General features: G+C 39.0%; 1 protein-coding gene across 1 annotated transcript; it reads left to right on the top strand.

Annotated features, from left to right (window-relative positions):
* The first annotated feature begins 10,134 nt into the window (after positions 1 to 10,134).
* On the top strand, positions 10,135 to 15,724 carry LOC111223308 (toll-like receptor 13). The gene is made up of 3 exons (XM_022747407.1): positions 10,135 to 12,651; positions 14,543 to 14,660; positions 15,247 to 15,724. The coding sequence occupies exons 1-3, from the start codon at positions 10,176 to 10,178 to the stop codon at positions 15,491 to 15,493; spliced, it is 2,841 nt and encodes a 946-aa protein (XP_022603128.1). The 5' UTR covers positions 10,135 to 10,175; the 3' UTR covers positions 15,494 to 15,724.
* The last annotated feature ends 482 nt before the right edge of the window (positions 15,725 to 16,206 follow it).

Below are 16,206 nucleotides of genomic sequence, written 5' to 3'. Positions count from 1 at the left end.
TACCTTTAACGTTGTATTTTATCAATGCAAAGTTTTTAGTTTTGATAAAGAATTTAAGTACGCGCTTCATGGACACGTGAGATTTTTTCTTTCTTTGATTTTATTTTTCGGCTCTGCTCTGCACTCAAAAACAGTCGAAACAGGAAAACAACTGGTTGTATGAAACAGCAAATCAAAGTCAAATTTAACCACTGAAATCATAAAACTGAAATCTTTTAATTTGAAAATCATGTTGAATTTCTCTCTGCATTTTTAGATTCATTTTACTTTTGAACTTGAAGTCACGAAAAATGTATTAAAAATATTCTGTATTATTAATTTTGAAAATGAACATTAAAATAAAAGTCATATTTCAGACTTACACTTTATTGTCAATGAGAATCAGGAAAGAAATGGTCAGGTCCAGCTTAGTTTTTCTGTTTTATTAATAAAATAGTGTGTAACTTTGTCCCTCTCTTTTTTTTTTTTGAATAGCAATTTTTTTTTATTATTGCAAAAGGTCACCTTTAAAACAAGCAGAAATCTATAAAGTTTGATTATTTGCATTGGTGATTTTAGTGTAGGCTACATGATTTTCAAAGTAAAATATTTAATTGTTGAATCTAAGTTTTTAGAAATCCAAAACATGGAAATTGAAGTTTGAAATCACATGTCATTAATTCAGTGGTTTATATTGTCCACTCACTGGCTTTACAAAATTGCTGGCTTGTTTCAAACAACACAACCAGCTGTTTTTCTTGCTCTTTTTTTTTTTACAGTGTAGGTGACGTGCAGATTTTCTGGCTCTCTGTTTTTCTTTTTTACAGTATAAATGACGTGCAGATTGTATGTATCAGTGTGTGAACAGAGCTCCTCTATATTTTCTAAGTGGTTGAAAGTTGTCATGTAGATTTATCTTCCTGCCTTCTGTTGAGCTCCTTTATGAGTCCACGCTCTTGTTTTGTAAAGAAATAAAACTTCCTGTTGGACCAAAACTGAATTTGTGTGTGTGTGTGTGTGTGTGTGTGTGTGTTCTTTTTTTGTTTGTTTGTTTGTCCTATTTTGCTGTTTTGTTTAGTTTTCTTCTCTTGCAGTTCATTTGCTTGTTGTTGTTTGTTTATTTTCTTTTTTTCTCTTGTTTGTTTGTTTGTTTTTGACAACGGAGATGGAAGGGCCTTCATTCTAGTCCAGGCTCTTTCTTTTTTCCTTTTCATTTTCTTTCTGTTGACAGCTGCCTCTCAGTCGCTAACAAGACAGTCATTCAGCATGCTAACATGCTCACTATCACAATGTTTACCATGTTCACCACCTCAGTTTAGCATGTTAGCATGCTAACATTACCTAGGTAGCACTAAACACAGTGTTCTGCTGAGGCTGATGGGAATGTCTTTAGTTCTGAAGGTACATGACAAATTCAAATATGACCTGATGATGGCGCTAGATGAAAAGGTCCGGAAAAAAGTTTTGGACCAACATACGACTATCTATAGATTAACAATTTTTTTTTTTAGATTCAGAATATATTATATTTTTATATTATAATTATAAAATACATAATGTTTATTGTTTATATATTTTAATTTAAGTGTTTATTTAGAGTTTCTTGTTTTAGTTCTCATCAGCTACTTTTTATTTTCCTTTGCTGAAGGCTATTTAATTTTAGTGAATTTACAGCCTGTAATTTATAAGGTTGCCAAAGACTTGCAACACATGTGTTTTTACTAAATTTCAACATCTCATTTGAGTTCATTTGAGTTTGATTTTTAAACCTGTGTCAAACCTGTGTGAAATTCAAACAGCAGAAGGAGGAGTAAGACGAGGAAGATACGAAGACGTTGACGCGTTAAGCCGCTCCACGCTGTCTCCTCACTCTGTGGACAGTCGTTATGGAAATCTAATATTAGCCTGTATTTCCATAATCTGCATGTGTGTGTGAGTCATCATACATGAAGGTGGACAGATGGTCGACGGGCAGAGTGACAAAACACAACATGCTTTTACTTAAAAAAAAAAAAGGTCACAGGCAGTTTGTGTCCTTGAATCCAGAGCCCTGAACCCAAGACTGGATTACTGACCTGTCAAAGTGGACAACTGCCTCAGCTACAGGTTCACTCCAGATCTATGACGAGTTCTCCATCCTGTGGTTCTGCTCTTGAAGAGGGCCTGTGCCCCCGTTGTTTCAGTTTAGACTCTGCTCATTTGTTGTAAAGTTTACGTCTACAAACTTCCAGAATTTTGCCTCAATCCAAAATAGATTGGTGGAAAAATTACCCAAACCCAACATGCATAAATTAATTAAGACCCGTTCCAGGGAGCACCAGGGTGGAGCCAGACTCAACCCGAATGGATCTGAGAGTAATAAGACTCCAAAACACAAACACCGGCAGCAGCTGATGATCAATAATTCCCTGCTGCTATTCTCCCTCTCACCTCCAAACACCTGATACCATTCAAGTCCAGTCAGATCCACCTGAGATCCAACACAATCAGATTTCTTGGTCCAACTCAGGTCCTGGTCTGGCTCGGGTCCTTCTCCGATTCGGGTCCTGGGTTGGGTCTTGGTCCCTGTTACCGAATGTAACAGTTCCTCAGAGCCAAGTGAACCCTTGAAGACGTCAACTGTAAAGTTGTTCTTTATTTTTGTGTCATTAACACACAGAAAACCGTGGACAAGGTGTGCGTGTGTGTCTGTTTAGCTGTGGACTCTTGCTAGCGAGTTCACACAAACAGACACACAATCACCACAACCCAGTGGCTTTCATACCAATCCAGCTGTTCCCATGGCAACCAGACCTGGAAATAATAGTGAGGGTGCTAACATCTCCCATTGACAGTGACACACACACAAACACACAACATACTGTGAAATAAGGTGAAAGGTTGTTGAAGGTAAATACATACAAAAACAGGTGGTAACATAATGAGCAGAAACAATGTTATTATTGTAATAAAAACAATTTGTGAGAATTAAGAACAAATAAAGAAACATCAGCTGTGGGTTTAATGAGCAGCTGGTGTGTTCGCCACTTCATTTTTAATTCTATTTTTATAAAACAGTGTAAATAACTGAGATCTTCTTTTTATGACAAAAAATGTTCAATCTTTTAATTCACAGCAACATGTCAGGAAAATTAAATGGAACCACCACAAAGACACAAAACATCTATAGCCTCACAGTCTGAGCAGCTCCAGTCATTGGCTGAAGTTACACAGGTCAGTGCGGCGCTGTAAAGTCTTAGTCCCACCCTCCACCCTCAGTTCTGTTTGTTCACTGCCTCATGGGAGCATTGGTTTTTAACCCTGACAAAAGGTTTTATCTTACAGAGAGTGACGAGGTGGGGCCGTTAGATGCTCAGGAAGAAGCACTGTGTTAAATTTGTTGTTAAATCCATAAAAACTTCAAACACCTCCATAAGTTGTAGTTTGTCACCATGACCACAGAGACAGAAACTGAGTATCAATACATTTACTCTTCTTTTGAAGGTCCCTGTGGTTTCTAGAAACATGTTAGCAGCAGATCCTCACATCTTATAGCTGCAAAGTGGTTCCAGCACATCCCTGGTCCTAGTCCACAACAGTGTTTTAGCCACAGAACTGAATCATATCCATTCATAGTCAGTTTGTCTGACAGTGGACTGATGAAGATCTAAAGTCTTTGAGATGACTCTGTGACCCTCTCAGCTTCATGCTCATCAACTCTTCTTCATCCTCAGTTTTTTGAGATCTTTGTTGATATGAATCTTTGGTTCATATCAGCTGATGTTTCTCTAAATGTATGTGTGTTTTTTATAAGTAAAAGTGTAACCCACACCTCCAATCAGGTTTCACTGAATGGACTTCAGGTCTGATAACTCCTGACTCGAGTAAGCTTCTGTTCCTGTCATAGTTGAGGGGTTCACTGACTGTTTCCAGCTACACTGTTTGAACAAGAACAACACAATGATTTGTGTTATTAGTTAAAATAGATTGTAACTTATATGAAGATCTGATTACATTTTAAATCAAATTTATACATAAATTCAGATCATTTCTTGCCTGTGTGTTTCAGGATGAGGAGATGAGATGAGGAGAGTGTGTTATATTAATGAAGAGGCCACGGACGACTATCGATAATGTAAATCAGCTTTAACCTGAATGTGCTTTTTTCAGTGATACCTCAGGGGGCAGGCTCCATTGATCACAGATATTTGATCGGTTCATCAGCAGCTGTGGGGCTGAGGTCCCTGCAGAGCATCATCCATTATGAATGAGTGAACACTTCCACTCAGTTGTAGCTGTCATTTGTAGCTACACGATGTATTGATCAGCAGCCTCATCAATAAATGAAAACAGCTTCGGGCCGAAGCAGTGACTTAGTTAGAGACAAAGATCCTCCTCTGATCCTCCTCTGATCCTCCATACCGTCTCATCTCACCTCACCTTACTCAGCTGTGGGAGGGGAATCAGTTACAATCAGTGAATGTACTTATTTTATTATCATCATTATTATTAGTAGTAGTAGTAGTAGTGTAAATCCTTAATAATATAGAGTTACATGTTTCATCAAACTGATTCAAGTCTGATTATTCCAGTTTGCTACTAACGATTATTTTCATTATCTATTTATTAGTCAATTAGTTCATTATTCATTTACAATAAATGAATGATTTATGGAGCCCAGTTTTACAGTAAAGATTATCACAATTCATCAGAGACCAAGTTAACAGATGAAATATTCACAGCTACAATTGGTTTTGTTTGTTTGCTTTATGACCATTATCAGAGACACAAAGCAACAACAAAAAGACACAAAACAACAACAAAGATACACAAAACAACTGCAAAAAGACACAAAACAACAACAAAGACACAAAACAAATGCAAAGATACACAAAACAACAACAAAGAGACAAAACAAATGCAATGATACACAAAACAACAACAAAGAGACAAAACAAATGCAAAGACACACAAAACAACAACAAGACACAAAACAAATGCAAAGAGACACAAAACAACAACAAAGATACACAATGCAACAGTTTTTTCAACAGCATTTTTATTTAAATTACTAAAACAATTAGTCAGTAATCAAAATAGCGGCCAATTCATTTCCTGTCAACTGGACTATTTCTTCAGCTCCTGTTCAATCTGGACCAGATGTTTTATATATTCATTTTTTACATGTTCTGTAAAGAGACAAAAACAATGGAGAAGTGGAATTTAAAACTGTTCAGAAGTAGTCAAAAGTAAATGTCACTAGTTACACTCTCTGTCTCTCTCTCTCTCTCTCTCTCTCTCTCTCTCCCTCTCTCTCTCTCTCTCTCTCTCTCTCTCTCTCTCTCTCTCTCTCTCTCTCTCTCTCTCTCTCTCTGTCTCTCTCTCTCTCTTTCTCTCTTTCTCTCTCTCTCTGTCTGTCTGTCCGTCTCTCTCTCTCTTTCTCTCTCTCTCTGTCTGTCCATCTCTCTCGCTCTCTCTCTCTCTGTCCGTCTGTCTGTCTCTCTCTCTCTCTCTCTCTCTCTCTCTGTCCATCCCTCTCTCTCTCTTTCTCTGTTGTCCTGATCAGAAACCTGCTCAGGTCTTCTCAGGGTTTCATCTCCTTCATTAAAATGCTTTGCCCTCGGGCGGCTGCATCGCTTCACAGGCCTCATGCATTTACACAGGTGTTAGATAAGGTAAGACTGACACACACACACACACACACACACACTTTAATCAAGGTAAAGGCAGGGGAGTCAGCACAGACCTTCAGAAGGTTTTTAAAAGAAGAAGAAGTAGAATTATGGTTTACACACACAAGAAACTGACCTCTGTATTAATTCACCCTGAGCAGTGAAAACAAACACACACACACCTTACCGGTACAGGACCTTGCTGTCAAACCATCATCGCACTCAGAAATTAGATGATTTTTCTGTATTTGAACAGTTGGTCGTCCTCAGTCTGTCTGTTATCTACAACAGTTCAGCTTCTGTCAGTTCCAACTGAATTTTTTACACCAGATTCTCCTTTCCTCACTAATGTTCATCACTATGATTAACATTTGCTTCATCTAATGATTAACATTAGATTCACAACCCCCACCCAGCTCCTACATGAAAGCAAGACCCCCCCCCAGACTTCAAGAGACACAAAACATTGTTTGCAGTTGGTTCACTTTGTGTCTCTGTAGTTGTTTCTTGTCTCTTTGTAGAAGAGTAAAAGGAGAGAAATATTAACACTCACTTCAAACAGAGGCACTGGACCAGGGGCACCCTGACCACTCCGGCCCCTCAGGCACCCTGGGCCTGTGCCCAGTAGGCCTGTTCAGTAGTCCATTCATGATGAAGTGCATTGAAATCATCAAACTGACTTTATTATTTTATAATTATTAATTTTGCTGCCACAACAAAATCTGCTCAGTTTCTGGTTGTAACAGGATTTTCTCTTTTTCAGGTTTCAACCTTTTTATTTTATGTTAAGTTATTTTTGGAGCTACAGAGCAGGAAACCAGAGCAACAGGAGGACGTTCAGGTAAAGCACAAGTGTGTTTTCCTCTGTGAGAGTCATTTTGTCTTCACCCTGACCTCTAACACTAGTCACTCTACATAACACAGAACAGAGAAAGACAGTAGCCAGGTTTCCATTCCAGTTATGTGCAACATGGAAAAGATTTTTTAGAAAATTCGACAAAAGTCTGTGTTTCCATTGAATGATATCGTGTGAATAAAACTGGGTTTTCACATGGTGACAGACTTCAAGCAGTTTGCACCCTGGCTTGAATGCAAAAAGTGTTTCCTTTTCAATTTTGCTAAATGTTGCTTCCTCAAATAGTCTGAATAGTCTTTTCTAATATTTGAGAGTTTTTCCTAAAGTCACGTTTCTATTATTATTTCAAATTGTGCATTAAGCAGGTTAATGGAAATGAATCTTGTGTCACTGTCAAATCTGTGGTCAAATAAAAACCCTCTGCTTGTAATCTCGTCGTTATCTTTTTACTGTGTCTCACTTTGATGAGACTCATCTGGACTGAAAACTCTAAATCTTGCCTTTTCCGTAAAATCCTTTTTTTTTTTCATTGTTTTCTTCTGCAACATTACACATCTCCTCTGTCAATCACATTTGTTCACTTTTGTAAAAAAAAATCTGCAGTTAAAGAGAGAAATAAAACTAAACTAAATTAAACTTTAGATATGTGGGTTTTGTAACAGTTCCCCCCGTCTGTGCACTAGCTAGTCATAATGCTGTTTTTTCTCGGTGGTCATTTGTGATTGTGTCTTTGTGATTGTTTTGTCTCTTTTGCGGTCATCATTTGGCAGAGATAATGTAACTTCCTGTCCCCTCACAAACTGTCTTTGCCTCACCTCTCTCCCTCTGGGACACTGTCAAACCTTTGCGGGTGTGATCTGCTCTGATAGTAGAAAACGTTCTCTTCCACCCAGCATGTTGAAATCTGCTGGGACAGACTGTGAGGGTGTATTCACCCTTTAATTAAATTCCATTCAGTTCATTTTAATTCCTCATCAGCGCAGCAGGCAGCAGCTGCCAGTTACAGGCTTTTGTTAATGATGATAATAATAATAATAACCAACACTCCTCCATCCTGTAACACAGTTTATATTTTGATTTAATTTTTTCTGGAAGAAGATGATTATTTTTTGTCCTTTATTACTCGGGTGCTGTGTTTTTCCGCATGAGGATTTAAAGCTTTAACTCTTTCACACTCGATTGCTTTAATTAGGATTTGGAGGAGACAGGACTGAATGGAGGGAAATAGGAGGGGGTTTATTTTCCTGACTGTTTTATCAGTCATGTGCTGAATGTTGTCGCTGTATTTAATATAAAAATAATAAACATAAAATCATGATATAAAACTTTATTTCTCTCCCTGCACTGGTTCAATTAATTTTTTTCTGATGTCTTGTTTTCATTCAGTTCAATGACATGTAAAGCTCCAAAATATCCAAACTACAAGACAAATGACACCTGATAAAAACTCAACTTTTGTCATAATCCCTCAAACTATTATTATAAAATAATTAAAGTTTGTACAAAATATTATTTTGTCAACTGTAACAGCTAACATGCTTCATGTATCATCAGTATGTGTGGTGCTTTATATTACGAACAGTTACTGTGTTTACTCTGTGACACAGAATATCCAGGTGAATTCAGATTTTGTTGTCTCCTTACTGAACACTGTGTAATCTGTGTTTCCATTCATTCACTCATACAGAGCAACAATATCTTTGAGTCTGTGGTGGAGTGAGAGGGGGGCATGGCTCATAAGGGCCTGTTTGTACTGTCATTGGTTCCACTCCTGAAATCAGTTTAAAATCAAGATGATGTGATCTGTCTGTCTGTCTGTCTCTCTCTCTCTCTCTCTCTCTCTCTCTCTCTCTGCCTGTCATTTGGGGTGTGCATGAGAGTGTGCTGAAGAACCAAGTTTCAACCCAGGTGATGTGTGTGTATGTGTGTAGTTAGGTGTTTGCGGTTCTAAATTAATGTGTTAGTATTAAATTACAGATACAGCTTAGCTCCAGCCACAGATCTTAGTGCTCAGGTTATCAGTGTAACCAATAACACATATAAATCTGCTCAGTGAGAACCACACATATTTACTTTCACGTGTTTGATGATTGAGTTCTGGAAATTCCTATCAAAACCTTCCACCTGTTCTCACTTAACCTCAATATACTTAGAGTGCACCACAGACACTGAGCCATGCACATGGCTTGGCCCGGAAATGACGTGAGCAGAGAAAGAGGAAGTATTTGTGAGCTGTGAGTGCTCTCAGTTCATTTCCTGTGAGGATCTAACCTCAGTCACTGTCATATAAAAGGGTTTGACAAATGAAGGGTAAAACAAAAGCTGTATGATCAGTGCTGAGACTCTGTGGTTGAGAGACATAAGATGAAGCGTAAGTAGATTTTTGTACTATTATTATTAGAGATCAGATATCCAAGTATCAAGAAATATATTAAATCAAAGAAATTAAAATCATCTCAATTCAATTAAAAAGAATGATTTTACATAGGAAATGTTCTGTGGCAGATTTGATGTTCTGAGATGTAGTATACAATGAAAGCAGTCAGTACAAAAATGGAATCATATATTTTTTCAGTTGGTGTCCAGCAGAAGTTTGCATCTTGAAAAGTCTGTGATGATGCAAACTGCTGCAGAATAACAGGTAAGACCATAAAGTTTGTATGTGAGGAATGGGCATTGGTAAAAGACTGATCTTTGTTTTACCTGTTTTGTTAGACCAAAATTTTTTGGTGGAAGTAAAAGCTCCATCCGGAATGGATTTCTGTCCGTAGGGGAGGTGTGGTGATTACCTCTCATCTCACATCTGCTACAGACCAGATCCTGTCATTTTACCAGGGTTAAACAATGTCCAGAACAATAAGTCAAATTATTTAGGAGCATAGTGAAGATGCAGTCTGGCTGTTCTGCTTTCATACTCTCAGTGTTTTATTTGTGAATAGGGAAAGAATCTGGAAAATAAATGCACTTAAATGTTACATTTATTATACAAATGTGTGTAAGAAATTAATGGAAAATTTACTGGAAAAAATGCTAAAAGCCAGATGCATTTTGGAGTAGTTGAACATGACTGAGTGGTTTGTGAAACTTTATGAAATTTCTGTATTGGTTGGCATCAAGTTTTCTAGTAATTGCAATTGTAAGGCTGGAAGAGACAAAAATAATTATCTAAACCTTATATTTGATAAGCTGTAGAATGTTACAAGACTTCAAGCACATAATATCATCAAAGATGTCTTTTAGGAAAACCAAACTGTACAAGAACTAGTACATTGATAACAACATATAAATGTGTATCATCTGCATAGAGTGAAACAATATATTGTATTTGTTAATTGGAGAAGCAGATACTAATCGGGCTCAGAATCAAGCCTTGAGGTACACCTCAATTAGGCCATATTTCATATCCAAGAGATATGGACCACTCAAAAGCCTAGCTGCAAATTCTAACATGATTATTGTCATAATAAAAAATGTTCTATCAACTTCTATCAACATCAACTGTTGAACCAAGCTCATACTTCCATAATAAGTTCAGGGATTTAAGGCATATAGATGTAGAAGCTGTTAGGGATAGACTGTTTGTCTAATGCTCATTTTATTATTAACCCCATCTTAGATGTACACCTATAAACAGTAAACACACCAGAGTGGACGTGGCAGCTTTTGTCTTGAAGCTCAACGTGGCAGCAATGGGAAGTTGGTCTCCATTTCTCTTCGTCTTCTCCTTGTCTGTCCTGCTTCATTTTAACCCCTCACTGGCTTACTCACTGAAAAACTGCACTGTTGCATATTCTTACAGTGTGACTGAAGTTCGGGTTCAATGTATTCATCGTTACCTCACTGCCGTTCCTGATGAGATTCCCCAAAATGCAACATCGCTAGATCTCAGCTCCAATCAGATTTTAAAGATCAACAGAACAGATCTGATCGGTTTATCAAAGCTCAAATATTTGAACCTGAACAAAAACAGCATCTCACACATAAAAGACGGAGCTTTTTCTGACCTGGTGCAGTTAACCAACCTCACCATTGACTTAAATAACCTCACAAATGTGACAGATAACATGTTTCAGGGACTGTCCAAATTAGTTTATCTGTCTCTGTACTTCAACCAAATCACACACATCTCCCCACTGGCCTTTCAGCATCTCACCAGTTTACAGAGACTAATTCTGAGATTTAACAACCTACATCAAATTATTGCTATTGTGCCAGTTTTACAGCTACCTAACTTTTATGAGCTGGACCTTGCACAAAACAACTTCATCTCTTTTCAGTCAGACGATCTCCCTGTTAACATCTCAAACCTCAGGACACTGAAGCTAAATTCAAATTGTCTGAGAAAGTTCAGCCTTACAAGAGACCTCTTCCCTCATCTTGAATCTATTCATTTCTCTGGGTGCAGCAGTGACTTTGAGTGGAATGTACCCAACAAGACTTTTCTGAGGAGCCTCAGTACTTTATACTTAAGTGAAACATACATCAGTTTTGAGACATACACATTGATGCTGCAGAGTGCAGACTCAGTGGAATATTTATCTCTGGGCTTTATGAAGCAGTGGCTTGATGAAGGTCTGATAGACATTGCCTGCCGACTGCCTGCGCTGACAAGACTGAAATTGACTTATAACTTTCCCGGAAGCATAAATGATACACTGCTGCAGTCTTGCTCTAAACTCACTGAGTTGAATTTAGCAGCTAACGATCTGACTGAATTGTCACGGTTTTCACTCAGAGCAATGAAACGACTAAAACGTCTGGACTTACACAAAAATTATCTGACCAGTGTGCCACTCGCCATCAGAAGCCTCTCCACACTGCAGATCCTACAATTAAGTCACAATTTCATCGCTGAGTTACGCTGCTCTGACTTCCACAATCTGACGAGATTAACAGAACTGAATCTGAGCTACAATCGCATTTCAATACTCAAAAGATGTGTTTTTCAAGAAATGAATTATTTGAAAGTATTGAAAGCTAAACACAACTTGATTTCTGAATTTGATGGTACCTTCAAATTCACTTTGCAGAACCTACAAGTTTTGAATTTGTACAGTAATAATTTCAACAAGCTCAGTGACGGTCACTTTCAGAATCTGTCCTCCCTCCGGTCTTTGGCTTTAGAATCAAAGATTTACTCTGTTGCCCAGGCTGGAGCTTTTGAAGGACTGTATGATCTCCAAAATCTAAGTGTTTCACTGTTGTCTTACACGGAGGGACTTTTCACAGGACTGCAGCTCTTAGAAAGTCTCACACTACACCAAAGTTTTGAGCTGGACAGTGGTATTTCTAAGAAAAAGTTTGAGCCATCTTTCTCTAGTTTGCCTTCATTAAAGAGGCTCAAGATCAAAAATTATAACACATATTCATGTGAAATCTCACAGAATCTGCTTAGAGGTCTTAAATCTTTGGAGCACTTTGCAGCTGAGAGGTTCTTCATTGAGTCACCACACCCTGATACATTTACATACAGTCCTCACCTGAAGAACCTACAGATAACTCAAAGTAATTTGTCAGAGCTGAAACCTGAATTGTTCCAGCCAATCCCAAACCTGCAGGCTCTGGATCTGTCCAAAAATAAGCTCAGGTCTTTGGATTTTCTTGCCCAGGCTGACCTGCCTGCACTTAGCGGGTTGACACTCAGAGGGAATGAGTTGACAGTGATCAATGAGACAATCTTCCAGTCGCTCCCTGCACTGACCTATCTGGACCTGTTTGGTAACCCTTTCACTTGTGACTGCTCTAACACTGGCTTCATCCAATGGGTGAAGAGCAACAACCAAACACAGGTCATTAATGCCTACCAGTTTGACTGTTCCTTTCCTCTGAGTAAACTGGGTACTAAATTGCTGGACTTTGACATCCAGTCCTGTTGGATGGACTATAGCTTCCTCTGCTTCATTACCAGCACTTGTCTGGTTATTCTAACTCTGCTCTCATCCTTCATCTACCACTTTCTGCGGTGGCAGCTAGCCTACGCCTTCCACTTCTTTCTGGCCTTCTTCTATGATAGCAGGAAGAGGAGGAAGGGCACTCCTCATCGCTACGATGCCTTCATCTCCTACAACATTCATAATGAGGACTGGGTTTATAGAGAAATGCTCCCAGTGCTGGAAGGAGAGCAAGGCTGGAGACTCTGTCTGCACCACAGAGACTTCCAACCAGGTAAACTCAGCTACATTCACACTAATACATTTTAGTTTTAAAACACATCACTTTTGCTGCATTTACACCTGGTATCCACATAAATCCACTGTTTTTCTGATTGTGTCTTATGACATATCCTTCCCTGATTTGTCAGACTCCCATCACCTTTTCTGAATGAAAATGACTCCCAATCTATGTCTTCAGCCACCATGACCTCCTTATACTGATGTACTTTCAATAACAGTTCCACCTTGTCATTGGTCCAGTCAAAAAGTCTCTGATCTTACTTTTCACCACTACTGTTCCTCATTCAACAAGGAACATTGGTAGTAGTAGAACAGCATTAGCTATAGTCAACTGCCTGTGGTCTGAACTTTAATCATTTTATGATCTGAGAGTAATTCACAGAGAATATTAACATTAAAAGAAGCTCCTCAGTCTGTCAGAGGTCTTCACATTTTAATGGTGAGTGAGTTATAAAAGACCCAGTCACATCACCAATGCAGACATTCTTCAGATTGTGTCCAGACTTCTGTTTGTCTGTTTCTATTTTTCTCTACCTCTGTTTCTCACTTCCCCCTCTTGTCATTTACTGTCTGATCTATATTAAAGGGTTGCTTTTCTGTTTCTAAAGAGGTGTGTGACAGTTTCACATCCCTTTTCCTTTGTCCAATATATTGTAGTCAGTCTACAGCAGATGCTCGGTTCACGCTGTTCACATGCAGCTGCAGTTGGGTCAGTCACAGTCAGACACCTCCACATGTTGAGAGGTTGAGAAATCGTGTCTCTTTATAGAAGTTTTTTTTTTGTTTAGTTTAGCATTTTTTCTTTTGTTTTCTCCATGTTTTTAAACACAGACTCACAGGAGTCCCTGCATAATGTGACCATACTGTACAAGCTTCTCAACATAAGTACTAGATACTAGTGTTCAGGGATTAGACCATGTCACAGCACCACAACAGCTTCAGTACTTTTAATGAATTGCATTGTAAACACATTGGACAGTCATCAACACTCATTAAATAAATAAATTAGATCATTAAATTTAATCCTCTTTATATTAGCTAATGGTTTTATGAATAACTGTCTGGTAGAACTGAAGCAGTGGTTTCTAGTGGTTTGTTAAAGGTGTCCCACAAGGATCTAGTTTCGGGCCACTTTGATTCACTATATCAGTGATTCCCAAACTTTTTAACCTTCATAGACTCTGGGGGGCCCCAGGCAGAGAGGCCCATTAAAGATTACCCAACCCCCACTTTGCACACCCACGCATACAGACTATTGGTAGTCGCAACAATTTACAGATGTTACCTGAACACATCACATGCAGGCAATCGGTAGACGCTAGGTACAGCACACATCATCAGGGGCCTCATTTAGGGGGTGTTTATGCCAACAGCGGTGGACTGTTTTGTGTCTTTATGGGAGTAAAAAGGCCACTTATAGTTGTCATTGCAAAATGTATCAATATGAGGGGCCACCAGGGGCCCCTTTTCCCCTTGGGGTCCCAAACATTTGCCTGGTTTGCCTCTTCTGTGCGCCTCTCCTCTTGACACATCTCATTTCTCCCATCCAGTAGTTGTATGTTGTATGTATGAAGAGATTCCTGTGTACTGCCTATATCCAGGTTTCTCAGATTAAAATTGTTGACTGCTACAAATATACAGGAATCTCAGCAGATGTCACACTCACTTTTAAGAACATGTAGAAAACCTGACGAGCAAATTGAAGATCAACATTAGAATTCTATATTTATTTTTATATCTGCAGGCTTTTGCCTTTAATGAACCAGATTGTTCTTATTTTGTGTTGACGATTTAACCAGGAGACTTTCACATCACCTAACATTTGCAACTAGAAAATGTACCAGACTTTTGCGGGAGTAACTGACTCTTCTATGACTCCGTAGGTAAGCCCATCATAGAGAACATTACAGACGCAATCTACAGCAGCAGGAAGACCATCTGTGTGATCAGCCGGCACTACCTGCAGAGCGAGTGGTGCTCCAGAGAGATCCAGATGGCCAGGTGGGGTCACCACCTTTATTATTCTTCATGTAGTTTGTTCATGTGTCTACAATATCATAGTAAAAGACATATAATGATAGAGATCAGTAACTGATTGATATAGTGAAGTGCAACTGTGAGGTAAAAGTCCTGTCCTTAGCTAAAAACAAAACACTGACACATAAAAATATTAACAGTATGAATAGTTAATAAAATACATTCCCTAATCAGGGGGGCAGACGGCTCATACAGCAGCTTCTGAATCTGTTACCACCTTCATCAACTTCTTCTGTAAAAGTATCTTGTTAAGGTAGGATGGGTTAGTAGCCCCTCTGCCCCCCTCCCCCAAAATAATATTACAGTAATAAAAATATGTAGAAATTAAATTTTACTACAAAATAAAATTGTTCTATTCTGTCTTGTTCTGTGCTGGTCTGTGCTGGGCTGTCCCGGTCTGTCCCATTTTGTCCTGTTCTGTCCTGCTCTGTGCTGATCATTGCTGGTCTATGCGGGTCTGTGCTGGTCTGTGCTGGTCTGTCCTGGTCTGTCCTGGTCTGTCCTGATCTGTCCTGATGTGGTCTGGTCTGTCCTGTGTGTGTTGTCGCAGTTTCCGTCTGTTTGACGAGCAGAAGGACGTGTTGATCCTGCTGTTCCTGGAGGAGATCGCAGCTTGGCAGCTGTCTCCCTACTACCGCATGAGGAAGCTGGTGAAGAGACGCACCTATCTGAGCTGGCCTCAGGCCAGCCAGTACACAGGGGTCTTCTGGCACAATGTACAGAGAGCTCTGGAGACAGGAGATGCTCCCACCGAGACCACAGACCCACTGACTGGACTTGCAGGACTGGATATTTAACTGGACCAGAGATGCAACAGTCAATGCTGTTCCTCTACAATCCCTGCTGCATCAAATCTATTTCACTTTCATAAATCCCAATAATACTTGTGTTCACATTCTGAGTGGTATGCCAACAAAGGACCAACCATGGCCAACCAGTAAAGATGGAGCTATCTGCCTGCACGGGGCCAGTGCTGACCTCTGTCAGTGTCTCTGATGTTTCCATTGTTACAGTATCAAGTGTTTCAGCCTTGTATTAAATGCTATGTTTCATCTGATGACAGTGACTCCTGCTGGGTTTCATTAACTATCAACATCACTTCACATGGTCACAGCTGGTACTGACATAATAATAACCAGGACGTGGACAGCAGGAAAAAAATAATGATAAACACTATTAAAGACATACAACATGTACAACATACAATAATGCAAATGAACAGGTAGCAGCAGACAAGTTACATAAATACCAGAGAGAAAATCTTATAAAATAATGTCATGTCTGAGGCCAGCATGAACAACTAAACAGCAGTCACTAACAAAAAACATTTAGGGAGTTACCTGGAGCAACAAGACTCAACTTCCTGATATTTTTCACATTAAAAGCCTGCCCATGACTTTTAATGTAAAAATTCTGAAGGAAGTGTGAAGCTTTATTAGCTGACATCTTTGGGGGGAGTGAATATCTGTCATGAGTCTTGATGTACTGATGAATTATTGTTGTTGACATC

This window comes from Seriola dumerili, unplaced genomic scaffold, assembly GCF_002260705.1.
Source record: "Seriola dumerili isolate Sdu_G_001 unplaced genomic scaffold, Sdu_1.0 BDQW01000110.1, whole genome shotgun sequence".
Lineage (NCBI taxonomy): Eukaryota > Metazoa > Chordata > Actinopteri > Carangiformes > Carangidae > Seriola > Seriola dumerili.
The sequence above is the reverse complement of the archived record's forward strand: the minus strand, read 5'-3'. Positions and strand labels throughout refer to the sequence as shown.